Source organism: Salvelinus fontinalis, chromosome 11 (genome assembly GCF_029448725.1).
Source record: "Salvelinus fontinalis isolate EN_2023a chromosome 11, ASM2944872v1, whole genome shotgun sequence".
NCBI lineage: Eukaryota > Metazoa > Chordata > Actinopteri > Salmoniformes > Salmonidae > Salvelinus > Salvelinus fontinalis.
The window spans coordinates 58,247,651-58,269,779 of record NC_074675.1 but is presented as its reverse complement, the minus strand read 5'-3'; the positions used below and the strand labels follow the sequence as shown (position 1 = coordinate 58,269,779).

The 22,129-nt window shown below is 47.3% G+C and overlaps 1 protein-coding gene across 1 annotated transcript in view; it reads left to right on the top strand.

Moving 5' to 3' along the window:
• LOC129866009 (sperm acrosome developmental regulator-like) overlaps positions 1–22,129 on the top strand; it is a 99,611-nt gene extending 77,482 nt beyond the window's left edge. Inside the window, exons 4-5 of the mRNA XM_055939145.1 lie at positions 19,904–19,955; positions 21,864–22,129. Of these exons, the coding sequence (XP_055795120.1) occupies positions 19,904–19,955; positions 21,864–22,004 (193 nt within the window). The 3' untranslated portion in view covers positions 22,005–22,129. The remainder of the gene's footprint in view (positions 1–19,903; positions 19,956–21,863) is intronic.

The window sequence follows — 22,129 nt, the reverse complement described above, 5'->3', positions numbered from 1 at the left end:
TGTGTGGTGTTGTGTGGGCAAGCGTTTTGCTGATGGGTTAGGGTTAGGTTAACCCTAACCCAACATTGTGAACAGAGTGCCCCATGGTGGCGGTGGGGTTATGGTATGGGCAGGCATAAGCTACAGACAACAAACACAATTGCATTTTATCGATGGCAATGTGAATGCACAGAGATACCGTAATGAGATCCTGAGGCCCATTATCATGCCATTCATCCACCGCCATCGCCTCATGTTTCAGCATGATAATGCACGGCCTCATGTTTCAGCATGATAATGCACGGCCTCATGTTTCAGCATGATAATGCACGGCCTCATGTTGCAAGTTCTGGACACAATTCCTGGAAGCTGAAAATGTCCCAGTTCTTCCATGGCCTGCATACTCACCAGACATGTCACCCATTGAGCATGTTTGGGATGCTCTGGATTGACGTGTATAACAGCATGTTCCAGTTCAATATCCAGCAACTTCACACAGCCATTGAAGAGGAGTGGGGCAACATTCAACAGCCTGATCAACTCTGTGTGAAGATGTCGCGCTCCATGAGGCAGATGGTGGTCACACCAGATACCGACTGGTTTTCTGATCCACACCCCTACCTTTTTTATAAGGTATTTTTAACCAACAGATGCATATCTGTGTTCCCAGTCCTGTGAAATCCATAGATTAGGGCCTAATGAATTTATTTAAATTGACTGATTTTCTTAAATGAACTGTAACTCAATAAAATGTTAGAAATAGTTGCATGTTGTGGTTTAATATTTTTGTTCAATGTTGGTCCTTCTTTGCAGCACTTGACCATATGACTGGACAATAATCGAGATAAGATCAAACTAGAGCAGGACTTGACCATATGACTGGACAATAATCGAGATAAGATCAAACTAGAGCAGGACTTGACCATATGACTGGACAATAATCGAGATAAGATCAAACTAGAGCAGGACTTGACCATATGACTGGACAATAATCGAGATAAGATCAAACTAGAGCAGGACTTGACCATATGACTGGACAATAATCGAGATAAGATCAAACTAGAGCAGGACTTGACCATATGACTGGACAATAATCGAGATAAGATCAAACTAGAGCAGGACTTGACCATATGACTGGACAATAATCGAGATAAGATCAAACTAGAGCAGGACTTGACCATATGACTGGACAATAATCGAGATAAGATCAAACTAGAGCCTGCAGGACTTGACCATATGACTGGACAATAATCGAGATAAGATCAAACTAGAGCAGGACTTGCTTTGTGGAGTGTGGTGTCAAAAAAAGCAGAGCATCTCTTTATTACAGACAAACCTCTCCCCATCTCTACAACCATTGAATCTATATGTTTTGACCCATGACCAAGTTTACAATCCAAGGTAACGCCAAGTAAATTAGCATTATTGTGGCTGATGTGGGGGAGGGGTGATGAGGAAGTGAGTGAATGAGCTAGAGGCTTAAGACTGTAGTCTGCTTACATACTCACAGGCTGGTGGCTGATCAGGCTGGCTCCTCCCCTAAGTGTGCACTCGTTCCTCTCTATTTAAAGTGTAAAAGTCTATTTAAAGTGTAGTCCAATGTCCCCATCTCATTCATCTACTCTCTCTCTCGGCATCTGTCTCTCTCTCTCTCTCTCTCTCTCTGTCTCTCTGTCTCTCTGTCTCTCTCCCTCCATCTCCATCTCACTCACTCCCTCCCTCTCTCTCTCTCTCTCTCTCTCTCTCTCTCTCTCTCTCTCTCTCTCTCTCTCTCTCTCTCTCTCTCTCTCTCAGCATCTCTCTCAGCATCTCTCTCTCTCTCTCTCTCTCTCTCTCTCTCTCTCTCTCTCTCAGCATCTCTCTCTCTCTCTCCCTCTCTCTCTCAGCATCTCTCTCTCTCTCAGCATCTCTCTCTCTCTCTCCCTCTCTCTCAGCATCTCTCTCTCTCTCTCTCTCTCTCTCTCAGCATCTCTCTCTCTCTCTCTCTCTCTCTCTCTCTCTCTCAGCATCTCTCTCTCTCTCTCTCTCTCTCTCTCTCTCTCTCTCTCTCTCTCTCTCTCTCTCTAAAAGGTTGTTTGTGTTGTCAATATCAGCCCTGTGTCTCTGGACGAGGTTCAGAGATTGAACAGTCAGTGGATGGTAGTGTGTGTTGTCACCACAGGAGAGATCCTGGCTGGGATGCATCTAATCCTCCACTCAATGTTTATCCGATACAGCCGCGTGGGGAGGAGGGGGGGGTATGTTGATCCTGGAAAGGTAATCAACATACTCGGCGCGAGTGGGCGGCTGAGAATGACACGTGTCGTCATTGGATGAAGCACTGAGGGGGCGGGGTTTAGAAGGAGTTTGCACCTGTGTGAACCAATGAGAGTGCAGCACAGTGTGGTGTGTGGGAGAGGCAGAATGGTACCTCATGTGAGCACACTCCCCTCGCCTTGACAGGAGATTCTGCCCTGCCGGGACAAGTGAAATGAGGATTAGCCAATGAGACGTGTGGATAGAATCAGGACATAATCTAAATCCACAGACAAAGCCTTCTCTCATCTGGGATCAACTTGCTGGCTGGGGCTGGCTTAGAGCTGGGTCTCATCTGGCTCTGTGGGGTTAGGGTAGCTGGCTGGGGTAGAGTTGGGTTAGGGGTTAGGGTAGATGGCTGGGGTAGAGTTGGGTTAGGGGTTAGGGTAGCTGGCTGGGGTAGAGTTGGGTTAGGGGTTAGGGTAGATGGCTGGGGTAGAGTTGGGTCTCTGGCTCTGTGGGGTTAGGGTAGATGGCTGGGGTAGAGTTGGGTCTCTGGCTCTGTGGGGTTAGGGTAGCTGGCTGGGGTAGAGTTGGGTTAGGGGTTAGGGTAGATGGCTGGGGTAGAGTTGGGTCTCTGGCTCTGTGGGGTTAGGGTAGCTGGCTGGGGTAGAGTTGGGTTAGGGGTTAGGGTAGATGGCTGGGGTAGAGTTGGGTCTCTGGCTCTGTGGGGTTAGGGTAGCTGGCTGGGGTAGAGTTGGGTTAGGGGTTAGGGTAGCTGGCTGGGGTAGAGTTGGGTCTCTGGCTCTGTGGGGTTAGGGTAGATGGCTGGGTTAGAGTTGGGTCTCATCTGGCTCTGTGGGGTTAGGGGTTAGGGGTTAGGGTAGCTGGCTGCATGCTGGGTGATCTGAAAAGACCATGGGCAAATCTAATGGCAATTTATTCTAAGGCTGTGGCAGTCACGAAATTACGTCAGCCACGAACATAAACACATTTAGCATCTCCTGGCTTCCACAGATTCCCTACAAGTCACTGACCTTTGGAACATCTACATTTAAAAAAATCTAATAAATTCATGTAATGTAGTCTACAGCATCACAATAAATGCATTATTTATTTTAGACAGACAGGTCTGAAGAAACATGATATGAAGAAAATTTATTCTATTTCAGAACAACATAATAGCATACTCTGAGTTGTCTTATGTTAGGTCCTGATCTGTGGGCTACACTAGTTCATTTAGCAGGTCCTGATCTGGCTGTGGGCTACACTAGTTCATTTAGCAGGTCCTGATCTGGCTATGCCATATGGCTGTGGGCTACACTAGTTCATTTAGCAGGTCCTGATCTGGCTGTGGGCTACACTAGTTCATTTAGCAGGTCCTGATCTGGCTGTGGGCTACACTAGTTCATTTAGCAGGTCCTGATCTGGCTGTGGGCTACACTAGTTCATTTAGCAGGTCCTGATCTGGCTATGGGCTACACTAGTTCATTTAGCAGGTCCTGATCTGGCTGTGGGCTACACTAGTTCATTTAGCAGGTCCTGATCTGGCTGTGGGCTACACTAGTTCATTTAGCAGGTCCTGATCTGGCTGTGGGCTACACTAGTTCATTTAGCAGGTCCTGATCTGGATGTGGGCTACACTAGTTCATTTAGCAGGTCCTGATCTGGCTGTGGGCTACACTAGTTCATTTAGCAGGTCCTGATCTGGCTGTGGGCTACACTAGTTCATTTAGCAGGTCCTGATCTGTGGGCTACACTAGTTCATTTAGCAGGTCCTGATCTGTGGGCTACACTAGTTCATTTAGCAGGTCCTGATCTGGCTGTGGGCTACACTAGTTCATTTAGCAGGTCCTGATCTGGCTGTGGGCTACACTAGTTCATTTAGCAGGTCCTGATCTGGCTGTGGGCTACACTAGTTCATTTAGCAGGTCCTGATCTGGCTGTGGGCTACACTAGTTCATTTAGCAGGTCCTGATCTGGCTGTGGGCTACACTAGTTCATTTAGCAGGTCCTGGTCTGGCTGTGGGCTACAGTAGTTCATTTAGCAGGTCCTGATCTGGCTGTGGGCTACACTAGTTCATTTAGCAGGTCCTGATCTGGCTGTGGGCTACACTAGTTCATTTAGCAGGTCCTGATCTGGCTGTGGGCTACACTAGTTCATTTAGCAGGTCCTGATCTGGCTGTGGGCTACACTAGTTCATTTAGCAGGTCCTGATCTGGCTGTGGGCTACACTAGTTCATTTAGCAGGTCCTGATCTGGCTGTGGGCTACACTAGTTCATTTAGCAGGTCCTGATCTGGCTGTGGGCTACACTAGTTCATTTAGCAGGTCCTGATCTGGCTGTGGGCTACACTAGTTCATTTAGCAGGTCCTGATCTGGCTGTGGGCTACACTAGTTCATTTAGCAGGTCCTGATCTGGCTGTGGGCTACACTAGTTCATTTAGCAGGTCCTGATCTGGCTGTGGGCTACACTAGTTCATTTAGCAGGTCCTGATCTGGCTGTGGGCTACACTAGTTCATTTAGCAGGTCCTGATCTGGCTGTGGGCTACACTAGTTCATTTAGCAGGTCCTGATCTGGCTGTGGGCTACACTAGTTCATTTAGCAGGTCCTGATCTGGCTGTGGGCTACACTAGTTCATTTAGCAGGTCCTGATCTGGCTGTGGGCTACACTAGTTCATTTAGCAGGTCCTGATCTGGCTGTGGGCTACACTAGTTCATTTAGCAGGTCCTGATCTGGCTGTGGGCTACACTAGTTCATTTAGCAGGTCCTGATCTGGCTGTGGGCTACACTAGTTCATTTAGCAGGTCCTGATCTGGCTGTGGGCTACACTAGTTCATTTAGCAGGTCCTGATCTGGCTGTGGGCTACACTAGTTCATTTAGCAGGTCCTGATCTGGCTGTGGGCTACACTAGTTCATTTAGCAGGTCCTGATCTGGCTATGGGCTACACTAGTTCATTTAGCAGGTCCTGATCTGGCTGTGGGCTACACTAGTTCATTTAGCAGGTCCTGATCTGGCTGTGGGCTACACTAGTTCATTTAGCAGGTCCTGATCTGGCTGTGGGCTACACTAGTTCATTTAGCAGGTCCTGATCTGGATGTGGGCTACACTAGTTCATTTAGCAGGTCCTGATCTGGCTGTGGGCTACACTAGTTCATTTAGCAGGTCCTGATCTGGATGTGGGCTACACTAGTTCATTTAGCAGGTCCTGATCTGTGGGCTACACTAGTTCATTTAGCAGGTCCTGATCTGTGGGCTACACTAGTTCATTTAGCAGGTCCTGATCTGTGGGCTACACTAGTTCATTTAGCAGGTCCTGATCTGGCTGTGGGCTACACTAGTTCATTTAGCAGGTCCTGATCTGGCTGTGGGCTACACTAGTTCATTTAGCAGGTCCTGATCTGGCTGTGGGCTACACTAGTTCATTTAGCAGGTCCTGATCTGGCTGTGGGCTACACTAGTTCATTTAGCAGGTCCTGATCTGGCTGTGGGCTACACTAGTTCATTTAGCAGGTCCTGATCTGGCTGTGGGCTACACTAGTTCATTTAGCAGGTCCTGATCTGGCTGTGGGCTACACTAGTTCATTTAGCAGGTCCTGATCTGGCTGTGGGCTACACTAGTTCATTTAGCAGGTCCTGATCTGGCTGTGGGCTACACTAGTTCATTTAGCAGGTCCTGATCTGGCTGTGGGCTACACTAGTTCATTTAGCAGGTCCTGATCTGGCTGTGGGCTACACTAGTTCATTTAGCAGGTCCTGATCTGGCTGTGGGCTACACTAGTTCATTTAGCAGGTCCTGATCTGGCTGTGGGCTACACTAGTTCATTTAGCAGGTCCTGATCTGGCTGTGGGCTACACTAGTTCATTTAGCAGGTCCTGATCTGGCTGTGGGCTACACTAGTTCATTTAGCAGGTCCTGATCTGGCTGTGGGCTACACTAGTTCATTTAGCAGGTCCTGATCTGGCTGTGGGCTACACTAGTTCATTTAGCAGGTCCTGATCTGGCTGTGGGCTACACTAGTTCATTTAGCAGGTCCTGATCTGGCTGTGGGCTACACTAGTTCATTTAGCAGGTCCTGATCTGGCTGTGGGCTACACTAGTTCATTTAGCAGGTCCTGATCTGGCTGTGGGCTACACTAGTTCATTTAGCAGGTCCTGAACTGGCTGTGGGCTACACTAGTTCATTTAGCAGGTCCTGAACTGGCTGTGGGCTACACTAGTTCATTTAGCAGGTCCTGATCTGGCTGTGGGCTACACTAGTTCATTTAGCAGGTCCTGATCTGGCTGTGGGCTACACTAGTTCATTTAGCAGGTCCTGATCTGGCTGTGGGCTACACTAGTTCATTTAGCAGGTCCTGATCTGGCTGTGGGCTACACTAGTTCATTTAGCAGGTCCTGATCTGGCTGTGGGCTACACTAGTTCATTTAGCAGGTCCTGATCTGGCTGTGGGCTACACTAGTTCATTTAGCAGGTCCTGATCTGGCTGTGGGCTACACTAGTTCATTTAGCAGGTCCTGATCTGGCTGTGGGCTACACTAGTTCATTTAGCAGGTCCTGATCTGGCTGTGGGCTACACTAGTTCATTTAGCAGGTCCTGATCTGGCTGTGGGCTACACTAGTTCATTTAGCAGGTCCTGATCTGGCTGTGGGCTACACTAGTTCATTTAGCAGGTCCTGATCTGGCTATGCCATATGGCTGTGGGCTACACTAGTTCATTTAGCAGGTCCTGATCTGGCTGTGGGCTACACTAGTTCATTTAGCAGGTCCTGATCTGGCTGTGCCATATGGCTGTGAGCTACACTAGTTAATATAGCAGGTCCTGATCTGGCTGTGGGCTACACTAGTTCATTTAGCAGGTCCTGATCTGGTTATGCCATACGGCTGTGGGCTACACTAGTTCATTTAGCAGGTCCTGATCTGGCTGTGGGCTACACTAGTTAATTTAGCAGGTCCTGATCTGGCTGTGGGCTACACTAGTTAATTTAGCAGGTCCTGATCTGGCTGTGGGCTACACTAGTTCATTTAGCAGGTCCTGATCTGGCTGTGGGCTACACTAGTTAATTTAGCAGGTCCTGATCTGGCTGTGGGCTACACTAGTTAATTTAGCAGGTCCTGATCTGGCTGTGGGCTACACTAGTTCATTTAGCAGGTCCTGATCTGGCTGGGGCTACACTAGTTCATTTAGCAGGTCCTGATCTGGCTGTGGGCGACACTAGTTCATTTAGCAGGTCCTGATCTGGCTGTGGGCTACACTAGTTCATTTAGCAGGTCCTGATCTGGCTGTGGGCTACACTAGTTCATTTAGCAGGTCCTGATCTGGCTATGCCATATGGCTGTGGGCTACACTAGTTCATTTAGCAGGTCCTGATCTGGCTGTGGGCTACACTAGTTCATTTAGCAGGTCCTGATCTGGCTACACTAGTTAATATAGCAGGTCCTGATCTGGCTGTGCCATACGGCTGTGGGCGACACTAGTTCATTTAGCAGGTCCTGATCTGGCTATGCCATATGGCTGTGGGCTACACTAGTTCATTTAGCAGGTCCTGATCTGGCTGTGGGCGACACTAGTTCATTTAGCAGGTCCTGATCTGGCTGTGGGCTACACTAGTTCATTTAGCAGGTCCTGATCTGGCTGTGGGCTACACTAGTTCATTTAGCAGGTCCTGATCTGGCTGTGGGCTACACTAGTTCATTTAGCAGGTCCTGATCTGGCTATGCCATATGGCTGTGGGCTACACTAGTTCATTTAGCAGGTCCTGATCTGGCTGTGGGCTACACTAGTTCATTTAGCAGGTCCTGATCTGGCTGTGGGCTACACTAGTTCATTTAGCAGGTCCTGATCTGGCTGTGGGCTACACTAGTTCATTTAGCAGGTCCTGATCTGACTGTGCCATATGGCTGTGAGCTACACTAGTTCATTTAGCAGGTCCTGATCTGGCTGTGGGCTACACTAGTTAATTTAGCAGGTCCTGATCTGGCTGTGGGCTACACTAGTTCATTTAGCAGGTCCTGATCTGGCTGTGGGCTACACTAGTTCATTTAGCAGGTCCTGATCTGGCTGTGGGCTACACTAGTTAATTTAGCAGGTCCTGATCTGGCTGTGGGCTACACTAGTTAATTTAGCAGGTCCTGATCTGGCTGTGGGCTACACTAGTTCATTTAGCAGGTCCTGATCTGGCTGTGGGCTACACTAGTTCATTTAGCAGGTCCTGATCTGGCTATGCCATATGGCTGTGGGCTACACTAGTTCATTTAGCAGGTCCTGATCTGGCTGTGGGCTACACTAGTTCATTTAGCAGGTCCTGATCTGGCTGTGCCATATGGCTGTGAGCTACACTAGTTAATATGGCAGGTCCTGATCTGTCTGTGGGCTACACTAGTTCATTTAGCAGGTCCTGATCTGGCTGTGGGCTACACTAGTTCATTTAGCAGGTCCTGATCTGGCTGTGGGCTACACTAGTTAATTTAGCAGGTCCTGATCTGGCTGTGGGCTACACTAGTTCATTTAGCAGGTCCTGATCTGGCTGTGGGCTACACTAGTTCATTTAGCAGGTCCTGATCTGGCTGTGGGCTACACTAGTTAATTTAGCAGGTCCTGATCTGGCTGTGGGCTACACTAGTTCATTTAGCAGGTCCTGATCTGGCTGGGGCTACACTAGTTCATTTAGCAGGTCCTGATCTGGCTGTGGGCGACACTAGTTCATTTAGCAGGTCCTGATCTGGCTGTGGGCGACACTAGTTCATTTAGCAGGTCCTGATCTGGCTGTGGGCTACACTAGTTCATTTAGCAGGTCCTGATCTGGCTGTGGGCTACACTAGTTCATTTAGCAGGTCCTGATCTGGCTATGCCATGTGGCTATGGGCTACACTAGTTCATTTAGCAGGTCCTGATCTGGCTGTGGGCTACACTAGTTCATTTAGCAGGTCCTGATCTGGCTGTGGGCTACACTAGTTCATTTAGCAGGTCCTGATCTGGCTGTGGGCTACACTAGTTCATTTAGCAGGTCCTGATCTGGCTGTGGGCTACACTAGTTCATTTAGCAGGTCCTGATCTGGCTGTGGGCTACACTAGTTCATTTAGCAGGTCCTGATCTGGCTGGGGCTACACTAGTTCATTTAGCAGGTCCTGATCTGGCTATGCCATATGGCTGTGGGCTACACTAGTTCATTTAGCAGGTCCTGATCTGGCTGTGGGCTACACTAGTTCATTTAGCAGGTCCTGATCTGGCTGTGCCATATGGCTGTGAGCTACACTAGTTCATTTAGCAGGTCCTGATCTGGCTGTGGGCTACACTAGTTAATTTAGCAGGTCCTGATCTGGCTGTGGGCTACACTAGTTCATTTAGCAGGTCCTGATCTGGCTGTGGGCTACACTAGTTCATTTAGCAGGTCCTGATCTGGCTGTGGGCTACACTAGTTCATTTAGCAGGTCCTGATCTGGCTGTGGGCTACACTAGTTAATTTAGCAGGTCCTGATCTGGCTGTGGGCTACACTAGTTCATTTAGCAGGTCCTGATCTGGCTGTGGGCTACACTAGTTCATTTAGCAGGTCCTGATCTGGCTATGCCATATGGCTGTGGGCTACACTAGTTCATTTAGCAGGTCCTGATCTGGCTGTGGGCTACACTAGTTCATTTAGCAGGTCCTGATCTGGCTGTGCCATATGGCTGTGAGCTACACTAGTTAATATGGCAGGTCCTGATCTGTCTGTGGGCTACACTAGTTCATTTAGCAGGTCCTGATCTGGCTGTGGGCTACACTAGTTCATTTAGCAGGTCCTGATCTGGCTGTGGGCTACACTAGTTAATTTAGCAGGTCCTGATCTGGCTGTGGGCTACACTAGTTCATTTAGCAGGTCCTGATCTGGCTGTGGGCTACACTAGTTCATTTAGCAGGTCCTGATCTGGCTGTGGGCTACACTAGTTAATTTAGCAGGTCCTGATCTGGCTGTGGGCTACACTAGTTCATTTAGCAGGTCCTGATCTGGCTGGGGCTACACTAGTTCATTTAGCAGGTCCTGATCTGGCTGTGGGCGACACTAGTTCATTTAGCAGGTCCTGATCTGGCTGTGGGCGACACTAGTTCATTTAGCAGGTCCTGATCTGGCTGTGGGCTACACTAGTTCATTTAGCAGGTCCTGATCTGGCTGTGGGCTACACTAGTTCATTTAGCAGGTCCTGATCTGGCTATGCCATGTGGCTATGGGCTACACTAGTTCATTTAGCAGGTCCTGATCTGGCTGTGGGCTACACTAGTTCATTTAGCAGGTCCTGATCTGGCTGTGGGCTACACTAGTTCATTTAGCAGGTCCTGATCTGGCTGTGGGCTATACTAGTTCATTTAGCAGGTCCTGATCTGGCTGTGGGCTACACTAGTTCATTTAGCAGGTCCTGATCTGGCTGTGGGCTACACTAGTTCATTTAGCAGGTCCTGATCTGGCTGTGGGCTACACTAGTTCATTTAGCAGGTCCTGATCTGGCTGTGGGCTACACTAGTTCATTTAGCAGGTCCTGATCTGGCTGTGGGCTACACTAGTTCATTTAGCAGGTCCTGATCTGGCTGTGGGCTACACTAGTTCATTTAGCAGGTCCTGATCTGGCTGTGGGCTACACTAGTTCATTTAGCAGGTCCTGATCTGGCTGTGGGCTACACTAGTTCATTTAGCAGGTCCTGATCTGGCTGTGGGCTACACTAGTTCATTTAGCAGGTCCTGATCTGGCTGTGGGCTACACTAGTTCATTTAGCAGGTCCTGATCTGGCTGTGGGCTACACTAGTTCATTTAGCAGGTCCTGATCTGGCTGTGGGCTACACTAGTTCATTTAGCAGGTCCTGATCTGGCTGTGCCATATGGCTGTGAGCTACACTAGTTAATATGGCAGGTCCTGATCTGTCTGTGGGCTACACTAGTTCATTTAGCAGGTCCTGATCTGGTTATGCCATACGGCTGTGGGCTACACTAGTTCATTTAGCAGGTCCTGATCTGGCTGTGGGCTACACTAGTTCATTTAGCAGGTCCTGATCTGGCTGTGGGCTACACTAGTTAATTTAGCAGGTCCTGATCTGGCTGTGGGCTACACTAGTTCATTTAGCAGGTCCTGATCTGGCTGTGGGCTACACTAGTTCATTTAGCAGGTCCTGATCTGGCTGTGGGCTACACTAGTTAATTTAGCAGGTCCTGATCTGGCTGTGGGCTACACTAGTTCATTTAGCAGGTCCTGATCTGGCTGGGGCTACACTAGTTCATTTAGCAGGTCCTGATCTGGCTGTGGGCGACACTAGTTCATTTAGCAGGTCCTGATCTGGCTGTGGGCGACACTAGTTCATTTAGCAGGTCCTGATCTGGCTGTGGGCTACACTAGTTCATTTAGCAGGTCCTGATCTGGCTGTGGGCTACACTAGTTCATTTAGCAGGTCCTGATCTGGCTATGCCATGTGGCTATGGGCTACACTAGTTCATTTAGCAGGTCCTGATCTGGCTGTGGGCTACACTAGTTCATTTAGCAGGTCCTGATCTGGCTGTGGGCTACACTAGTTCATTTAGCAGGTCCTGATCTGGCTGTGGGCTATACTAGTTCATTTAGCAGGTCCTGATCTGGCTGTGGGCTACACTAGTTCATTTAGCAGGTCCTGATCTGGCTGTGGGCTACACTAGTTCATTTAGCAGGTCCTGATCTGGCTGTGGGCTACACTAGTTCATTTAGCAGGTCCTGATCTGGCTGTGGGCTACACTAGTTCATTTAGCAGGTCCTGATCTGGCTGTGGGCTACACTAGTTCATTTAGCAGGTCCTGATCTGGCTGTGGGCTACACTAGTTCATTTAGCAGGTCCTGATCTGGCTGTGGGCTACACTAGTTCATTTAGCAGGTCCTGATCTGGCTGTGGGCTACACTAGTTCATTTAGCAGGTCCTGATCTGGCTGTGGGCTACACTAGTTCATTTAGCAGGTCCTGATCTGGCTGTGGGCTACACTAGTTCATTTAGCAGGTCCTGATCTGGCTGTGGGCTACACTAGTTCATTTAGCAGGTCCTGATCTGGCTGTGGGCTACACTAGTTCATTTAGCAGGTCCTGATCTGGCTGTGGGCTACACTAGTTCATTTAGCAGGTCCTGATCTGGCTGTGGGCTACACTAGTTCATTTAGCAGGTCCTGATCTGGCTGTGGGCTACACTAGTTCATTTAGCAGGTCCTGATCTGGCTGTGGGCTACACTAGTTCATTTAGCAGGTCCTGATCTGGCTATGCCATATGGCTGTGGGCTACACTAGTTCATTTAGCAGGTCCTGATCTGGCTGTGGGCTACACTAGTTCATTTAGCAGGTCCTGATCTGGCTATGCCATATGGCTGTGGGCTACACTAGTTCATTTAGCAGGTCCTGATCTGGCTGTGGGCTACACTAGTTCATTTAGCAGGTCCTGATCTGGCTGTGGGCTACACTAGTTCATTTAGCCGGTCCTGATCTGGCTGTGGGCTACACTAGTTCATTTAGCAGGTCCTGATCTGGCTGTGGGCTACACTAGTTCATTTAGCAGGTCCTGATCTGGCTGTGGGCTACACTAGTTCATTTAGCAGGTCCTGATCTGGCTGTGGGCTACACTAGTTCATTTAGCAGGTCCTGATCTGGCTGTGGGCTACACTAGTTCATTTAGCAGGTCCTGATCTGGCTGTGGGCTACACTAGTTCATTTAGCAGGTCCTGATCTGGCTGTGGGCTACACTAGTTCATTTAGCAGGTCCTGATCTGGCTATGCCATATGGCTGTGGGCTACACTAGTTCATTTAGCAGGTCCTGATCTGGCTGTGGGCTACACTAGTTCATTTAGCAGGTCCTGATCTGGCTGTGCCATATGGCTGTGAGCTACACTAGTTAATATAGCAGGTCCTGATCTGGCTGTGGGCTACACTAGTTCATTTAGCAGGTCCTGATCTGGCTGTGGGCGACACTAGTTCATTTAGCAGGTCCTGATCTGGCTGTGGGCTACACTAGTTCATTTAGCAGGTCCTGATCTGGTTATGCCATACGGCTGTGGTCTACACTAGTTCATTTAGCAGGTCCTGATCTGGCTGTGGGCTACACTAGTTCATTTAGCAGGTCCTGATCTGGCTGTGGGCTACACTAGTTCATTTAGCAGGTCCTGATCTGGCTGTGGGCTACACTAGTTCATTTAGCAGGTCCTGATCTGGCTGTGGGCTACACTAGTTCATTTAGCAGGTCCTGATCTGGCTGTGGGCTACACTAGTTAATTTAGCAGGTCCTGATCTGGCTGTGGGCTACACTAGTTCATTTAGCAGGTCCTGATCTGGCTGTGGGCTACACTAGTTCATTTAGCAGGTCCTGATCTGGCTGTGGGCTACACTAGTTAATTTAGCAGGTCCTGATCTGGCTGTGGGCTACACTAGTTCATTTAGCAGGTCCTGATCTGGCTGGGGCTACACTAGTTCATTTAGCAGGTCCTGATCTGGCTGTGGGCGACACTAGTTCATTTAGCAGGTCCTGATCTGGCTGTGGGCTACACTAGTTCATTTAGCAGGTCCTGATCTGGCTGTGGGCTACACTAGTTCATTTAGCAGGTCCTGATCTGGCTATGCCATATGGCTGTGGGCTACACTAGTTCATTTAGCAGGTCCTGATCTGGCTGTGGGCTACACTAGTTCATTTAGCAGGTCCTGATCTGGCTATGCCATATGGCTGTGGGCTACACTAGTTCATTTAGCAGGTCCTGATCTGGCTGTGGGCTACACTAGTTCATTTAGCAGGTCCTGATCTGGCTGTGGGCTACACTAGTTCATTTAGCAGGTCCTGATCTGGCTGTGGGCTACACTAGTTCATTTAGCAGGTCCTGATCTGGCTATGCCATATGGCTGTGGGCTACACTAGTTCATTTAGCAGGTCCTGATCTGGCTGTGGGCTACACTAGTTCATTTAGCAGGTCCTGATCTGGCTGTGGGCTACACTAGTTCATTTAGCAGGTCCTGATCTGGCTGTGGGCTACACTAGTTCATTTAGCAGGTCCTGATCTGGCTGTGGGCTACACTAGTTCATTTAGCAGGTCCTGATCTGGCTGTGGGCTACACTAGTTCATTTAGCAGGTCCTGATCTGGCTATGCCATATGGCTGTGGGCTACACTAGTTCATTTAGCAGGTCCTGATCTGGCTGTGGGCTACACTAGTTCATTTAGCAGGTCCTGATCTGGCTGTGGGCTACACTAGTTAATTTAGCAGGTCCTGATCTGGCTGTGGGCTACACTAGTTCATTTAGCAGGTCCTGATCTGGCTGGGGCTACACTAGTTCATTTAGCAGGTCCTGATCTGGCTGTGGGCGACACTAGTTCATTTTGCAGGTCCTGATCTGGCTGTGGGCGACACTAGTTCATTTAGCAGGTCCTGATCTGGCTGTGGGCTACACTAGTTCATTTAGCAGGTCCTGATCTGGCTGTGGGCTACACTAGTTCATTTAGCAGGTCCTGATCTGGCTATGCCATGTGGCTATGGGCTACACTAGTTCATTTAGCAGGTCCTGATCTGGCTGTGGGCTACACTAGTTCATTTAGCAGGTCCTGATCTGGCTGTGGGCTACACTAGTTCATTTAGCAGGTCCTGATCTGGCTCTGGGCTACACTAGTTCATTTAGCAGGTCCTGATCTGGCTGTGGGCTATACTAGTTCATTTAGCAGGTCCTGATCTGGCTGTGGGCTACACTAGTTCATTAAGCAGGTCCTGATCTGGCTGTGGGCTACACTAGTTCATTTAGCAGGTCCTGATCTGGCTGTGGGCTACACTAGTTCATTTAGCAGGTCCTGATCTGGCTGTGGGCTACACTAGTTCATTTAGCAGGTCCTGATCTGGCTGTGGGCTACACTAGTTCATTTAGCAGGTCCTGATCTGGCTGTGGGCTACACTAGTTCATTTAGCAGGTCCTGATCTGGCTATGCCATATGGCTGTGGGCTACACTAGTTCATTTAGCAGGTCCTGATCTGGCTGTGGGCTACACTAGTTCATTTAGCAGGTCCTGATCTGGCTGTGGGCTACACTAGTTCATTTAGCAGGTCCTGATCTGGCTGTGCCATATGGCTGTGAGCTACACTAGTTAATATAGCAGGTCCTGATCTGGCTGTGGGCTACACTAGTTCATTTAGCAGGTCCTGATCTGGCTGTGGGCTACACTAGTTCATTTAGCAGGTCCTGATCTGGCTGTGGGCTACACTAGTTCATTTAGCAGGTCCTGATCTGGCTGTGGGCTACACTAGTTCATTTAGCAGGTCCTGATCTGGCTGTGGGCTACACTAGTTCATTTAGCAGGTCCTGATCTGGCTGTGGGCTACACTAGTTCATTTAGCAGGTCCTGATCTGTGGGCTACACTAGTTCATTTAGCAGGTCCTGATCTGGCTGTGGGCTACACTAGTTCATTTAGCAGGTCCTGATCTGGCTGTGGGCTACACTAGTTCATTAAGCAGGTCCTGATCTGGCTGTGGGCTACACTAGTTCATTAAGCAGATCCTGATCTGGCTGTGGGCTACACTAGTTCATTTAGCAGGTCCTGATCTGGCTGTGGGCTACACTAGTTCATTTAGCAGGTCCTGATCTGGCTGTGGGCTACACTAGTTCATTTAGCAGGTCCTGATCTGGCTGTGGGCTACACTAGTTCATTTAGCAGGTCCTGATCTGGCTGTGGGCTACACTAGTTCATTTAGCAGGTCCTGATCTGGCTGTGGGCTACACTAGTTCATTTAGCAGGTCCTGATCTGGCTGTGGGCTACACTAGTTCATTTAGCAGGTCCTGATCTGGCTGTGGGCTATACTAGTTCATTTAGCAGGTCCTGATCTGGCTGTGGGCTACACTAGTTCATTTAGCAGGTCCTGATCTGGCTATGCCATGTGGCTATGAGCTACACTAGTTCATTTAGCAGGTCCTGATCTGGCTGTGCCATATGGCTGTGGGGCTACACTAGTTCATTTAGCAGGTCCTGATCTGGCTATGCCATGTGGCTATGAGCTACACTAGTTCATTTAGCAGGTCCTGATCTGGCTGTGCCATATGGCTGTGGGGTTACACTAGTTCATTTAGCAGGTCCTGATCTGGCTAGGCCATATGGCTGTGGTCTACAAGATTTGCTTAAAATTCCGTGGAATTATTTATATTATTTTATAGTATGAAGAATACAATTGAACAAAGCTGAAAGGATATTTTCTCCAAATGATTTGAGGGAGTGAACACATGCGGCTATTCTGTGTTGACCGGTTAACAAAGAAAAAGTTATTCCTATATGGTTAATTTTGAGTTATTTATGTAACTTTAGTTGTTCTACAGACGTTGGGCGTTTTGATTTAATACATTGTAAGGCTGCATGATGAGACTCTAATGATGATTTGATAAAGGTTGCTTGAAAGGCACGAGCTCTGCTTTGTTTTTTGTGCAGGCTGTACACACTACATCAGTCACTCATTCACAATTTGACCAGCACTTGATAATGCCTAGAATTTCACGGCGGCATCCCCTTTGTGTGGCTGCAATGCACCCTAAAAAAATCCATGCCTTTTGTGGCCAGAGTTGGCTGCCCGGCTAAACTGAGCAATCTGGGGAGGAGGGCCTTGGTCAGGGAGGTGACCAAGAACCTGATGGTCACTCTGACAGAGCTCCAGAGTTCCTCTGTGGAGAACCTTCCAGAAGGACAACCATCTCTGCAGCACTCCACCAATCAGGGCTTTATGGTAGACTGGCCAGTCGGAAGCCACTTCTCAGTGAAAGGCACATGACAGCCCGCTTGGACTTGCCAAAAGGCACCTAATGACTCTTAGACCATTAGAAACAAGATTCTCTAGTCTGATGAAAACCAGATTGAACTCTTTGGCCTGAATGTAAATGTGATATTTCAGTTTATTTTTTATAAATTAGCAAACATTTCTAGAAACCTGTTTTTGCTTTGTCATTATGGGGTATTTTGTGTAGATTGATGAGGGGGGGAAAGCTTTGTCATTATGGGGTATTTTGTGTAGATTGATGAGGGGGGGAAGCTTTGTCATTATGGGGTATTTTGTGTAGATTGATGAGGGGGGGAAATCTTTGTCATTATGGGGTATTTTGTGTAGATTGATGAGGGGGGAAAGCTTTGTCATTATGGGGTATTTTGTGTAGATTGATGAGGGGGGAAAGCTTTGTCATTATGGGGTATTTTGTGTAGATTGATGAGGGGGGGAAGCTTTGTCATTATGGGGTATTTTGTGTAGATTGATGAGGGGGGAAAGCTTTGTCATTATGGGGTATTTTGTGTAGATTGATGAGGGGGGAAAGCTTTGTCATTATGGGGTATTTGTTTGATGAGGGAAAGCAAAGTATTCAGACCCCTTTAGTTTCTGAATAAACCGTGTTCAGTATTCAGACCCCTTTAGATTTTACACATTTTGTTACATATGGATCTTTTATTTTATAATTAATTTATAATTTTATAATATAAATACAATTATCTTCGGTTAGAGGAGATGGAGAAGACTGAAATTAAAACGTGCTTAAAGTACTTTGCTTCCTCGTCCAAAATATTGTTTGGTGAATCACGGGTGACTGTCATTTGTAACAAGTTTCAGTAAATTATTTCTGGTAGCATTTCTATGTCGAAGATAAAAAAAAAATATATATATTTAGATTATTTTTCTGCATTTTCCATCCAGTTTGCTTTTATTTTCATAATAAATTACACTTGATCTTTCTTGAATAAATTCCTCCATGGCCTCTAAAGCACATTGTAAAAGTGCCCCATACAATAAGGGGATTTGCTGTACCTATGTTATTTAGGAAAAAGTCTAATAAATTATTCTGGTTAAAAACAAGTTAACATCCAATAGGCTTTGATTAAATTTGCAATATCCTCTTCCACGATGAATTTCTATATGCCAATTATTTGTTGGTCTGACGGCATTCGCTCCCCTATCAAAACTTTTCATCTTTTTTTTCTTTCTTACTTTTTGGTTAAGCCTCTGCCATGTATATCTCACTAGGTCAGGATAATTAAGCTTCCAAATATCTACTAGTTCCAATATATCCATGACATTGGTGGTTTCCTTTACCTCTTTCCCCCACAAACAACCAGACACTCTCGATGTTCAACAGTTGTTCCATCCAGAGCCTCAACAGAAGACCTCGATGTTCAACAGTTGTTCCATCCAGAGCCTCAACAGAAGACCTCGATGTTCAACAGTTGTTCCATCCGGAGCCTCAACAGAAGACCTCGATGTTCAACAGTTGTTCCATCCGGAGCCTCAACAGAAGACCTCGATGTTCAACAGTTGTTCCATCCGGAGCCTCAACAGAAGACCTCGATGTTCAACAGTTGTTCCATCCAGAGCCCAACTCAACAGAAGACCTCGATGTTCAACAGTTGTTCCATCCAGAGCCCAACTCAACAGAAGACCTCGATGTTCAACAGTTGTTCCATCCGGAGCCTCAACAGAAGACCTCGATGTTCAACAGTTGTTCCATCCGGAGCCTCAACAGAAGACCTCGATGTTCAACAGTTGTTCCATCCGGAGCCTCAACAGAAGACCTCGATGTTCAACAGTTGTTCCATCCAGAGCCTCAACAGAAGACCTCGATGTTCAACAGTTGTTCCATCCGGAGCCTCAACAGAAGACCTCGATGTTCAACAGTTGTTCCATCCAGAGCCCAACTCAACAGAAGACCTTGATGTGTGAATGTATATACAGTTGCAGCTGTTTGAGAAATCATGAAATTGAGCAAAAAAACTGTCAGGGAAGATTAGATGAACCAATGTCAAGTCCTAGGTGATGGAGATCAGATACACGCCCCCCGTTGTGACCATTTTCCCAAAGCATCTCTGAGCAGTCATTATTTTGTGCCACAATAGTCCTGGCATTTTGATAGTGTTAATATTGCCTAAAAAAATCGAATTAATTCAAAGCCACTGGGCCTAATAAGACATTGTTCATTTAATTTTGTATTTCATTCTAAGTAACAATTTATTGAGTATAATAATTTCATACAACTAAATGTTTAGGTGCTGAGTGCGTTCCTGCCAGCCTAGTGTCTCGCACTCTCAAATGCTCCACAATGTATTTGTTTGTAGGCTATAGCCTTGAAATCACTGAGATAATAAGCTAATACTATAGCCAAAATAATGCATGTTCATTCCTTCTTAGGCTCCCTGTCTGGGTCCTGAGTGTGACAGAGTCTGAGTGTGACAGAGTCTGAGTGTGACAGAGTCTGAGTGTGACAGAGTCTGAGTGTGTGTGTCTGTCTGTCTGTGTGTCTGTGTGATCATTGCAGTAGTCTTGAAAGAAACACAGCCGCATGTCACAACCATCTAATGTAGAGTGTTTAAATGCTGTTTAGTATGACATGTAGCCTATTTCAAATAATGAGTGCTTCTTACAGTCACCTTTTTTATATTTATGAAAATACTTTTCATTCGAATCAAATGGTTTGGTTTCAATACTTCAAAATCAAATGGTAGGTCCAGGTTGTCACTAAAATAGATGGGTGTTGGTTAAATGGTGTTTTAATGAATGAGTGGTATTTATTTTCTGTGAGCGAGGAGCGGTTTGGTTTTTAGCTGAGCGGATTTCCGACCACTCAACTCCATACTCTGATGTGAACCATGTACCACCACATTACACTGAATCTAGACACACACACACTATTCAAAACTGTTTATTTTCTCGTCTTTGCAGTGGGTCGAGCAGCAGCATGATCGCAATCGACAACAAGATAGAGCAAGCCATGGTAGGTCTCTTGTGTTTTTCAAAAAATGAAAGCCTGAAACCTTGAATAAAGACTGTTGGCATCTAGTGGAAGCCATAGGAATTGCAATCTGGGAGACGGATGTACATAGAAACAATAGGTTTCCATAAGAGCCTGGGAGTTCAAAAAAATTATAATTCTGGTCGGATTTTCGCCTGCCATATCAATTCTGTTATAATCTCAGACATTATTTTAACAGTTTTAGAAACGTCAAAGTGTTTTCTATCCAATGCTACCAATTATATGCATATCCTGGCTTTTGGGCCTGAGTAACAGGCAGTTTACTTTGGGCACGTCAGTCAGGCAGAAATTCAGGAAACTAGACCCTATCCCAGAGAGGTTTTTACCTTTATTCTGACTTCATGTATTGTGATATAAATCAAATTTTATTTGTCATATACACGTGTTTAGCAGATGTTATTGCTGGTGTAGCGAAATGCTTGTGTTTCTAGCTCCAACAGTGCAGTAATATCTAAATAGTAATATCTAACAATTTCACAACTAAACACACAATCTAAAAGAATGGAATTAAGAATATCTAAATATTTGGACAAGCGATGTTATAACGGCATGGACATATACAGGCATGTTGGGTAATAACCTTATTCTGATATTATGTGTTGTGATACACTCCCGAGCGGTCTAAGGCACTGCATCTCAGTGCTTGAGGCGTCACTACAGACACCCTGGTTCGAATCCAGGCTGTATCACAACCGGCCGTGATTGGGAGTCCCATAGGGCGGCACACAAATGGCCCAGCGTCGTCCGGGTTTGGCCGGTGTAGGCCGTCACTGTAAATTGGCCCAGCGTCGTCAGGGTTTGGTCATTGTAGACCGTCATTGTAAATTGGCCCAGCGCCGTCCGGGTTTGGCCGGTGTAGGCTGTCATTGTAAATTGGCCCAGCGTCGTCAGGGTTTGGTCATTGTAGACCGCCATTGTAAATTGGCCCAGCGTCGTCCGGGTTTGGCCGGTGTAGGCCGTCATTGTAAAATGGCCCAGCGCCGTCCGGGTTTGGCCGGTGTCGGCCGTCATTGTAAAATGGCCCAGCGCCTTCCGGGTTTGGCCGGTGTCGGCCGTCATTGTAAAATGGCCCAGCGTCGTCCGGGTTTGGCCGGTGTAGGCCGTCATTGTAAATAAAAATTTGTTCTTAACTGACTTATACGCTGAGTGGACAAAACATTAAGAACACCTGCTCTTTCCATGAGACTAACCAGGTGAATACTATGATCCCTTATTGATGTCACTTGTTAAATCCACTTTAAAATCAGTGTAGATGAAGGGGAGGAGACGGGTTAAAGAAGGATTTATGTGTGCCATTCAGAGGGTGAATGGACAAGACAAAACATTAAAGTGCCTTTGAATGGGGTATGGTAGGAGGTGCCAGGTGCACCGGTATGTGGCAAGAACTGCAACAGTTTCCCGTGTGTAGCAAAAATGGTCCACCACCCAAAGGACAGGCAGCCAACTTGACAACTGTGGGAAGCATTGGAGTCAACATGGACCAGCATCCCTGTTGAATGCTTTCGACACCTTGTACAGCCAATGTAACAGTATAGCGTCCGTTCCTCTCCTCGCCCCTACCTGGGCTCGAACCAGGGACCCTCTGCACACATCTACAACTGCCTCCCACGAAGCGTCGTTGCCCATCGCTCCACAAAAGCCGCGGCCCTTGCAGAGCAAGGGGAACAACTACTTCAAGGTCTCAGAGCGAGTGACGTCACCGATTGAAACGCTATTAGCGCGCACCACCGCTAACTAGCTAGCCATTTCACACAGGTTACACCCAGACAAATTGAGGCTGTTCTGAGGGCAAAAGGGGGTGGAACTCAATATTAGGAAGGTGTTCTTAGTGTTTTGTGTACTCAGTGTAGATTATTTTCTATATTTCAGGACCTTGTTAAGACCCACCTGATGCTGGCGGTCAGAGAGGAAGTGGAGTTGCTGTGGGAACAGATTAAAGACCTATCAGAAAGGAACGCCCAGCTGGAGAGAGAGAACGATATCCTGAGAACTCTGAGAGACAGAGACTGACACAGCAACAAAATGTTACACTCCTGTAATGATCACCCCGTTGTTTAAATTAGTAATACCTGTAACATTACTGATGAGTGAATCTGTCGAACTGCAGAAAACAATAATAAACAACTGTGACTAAA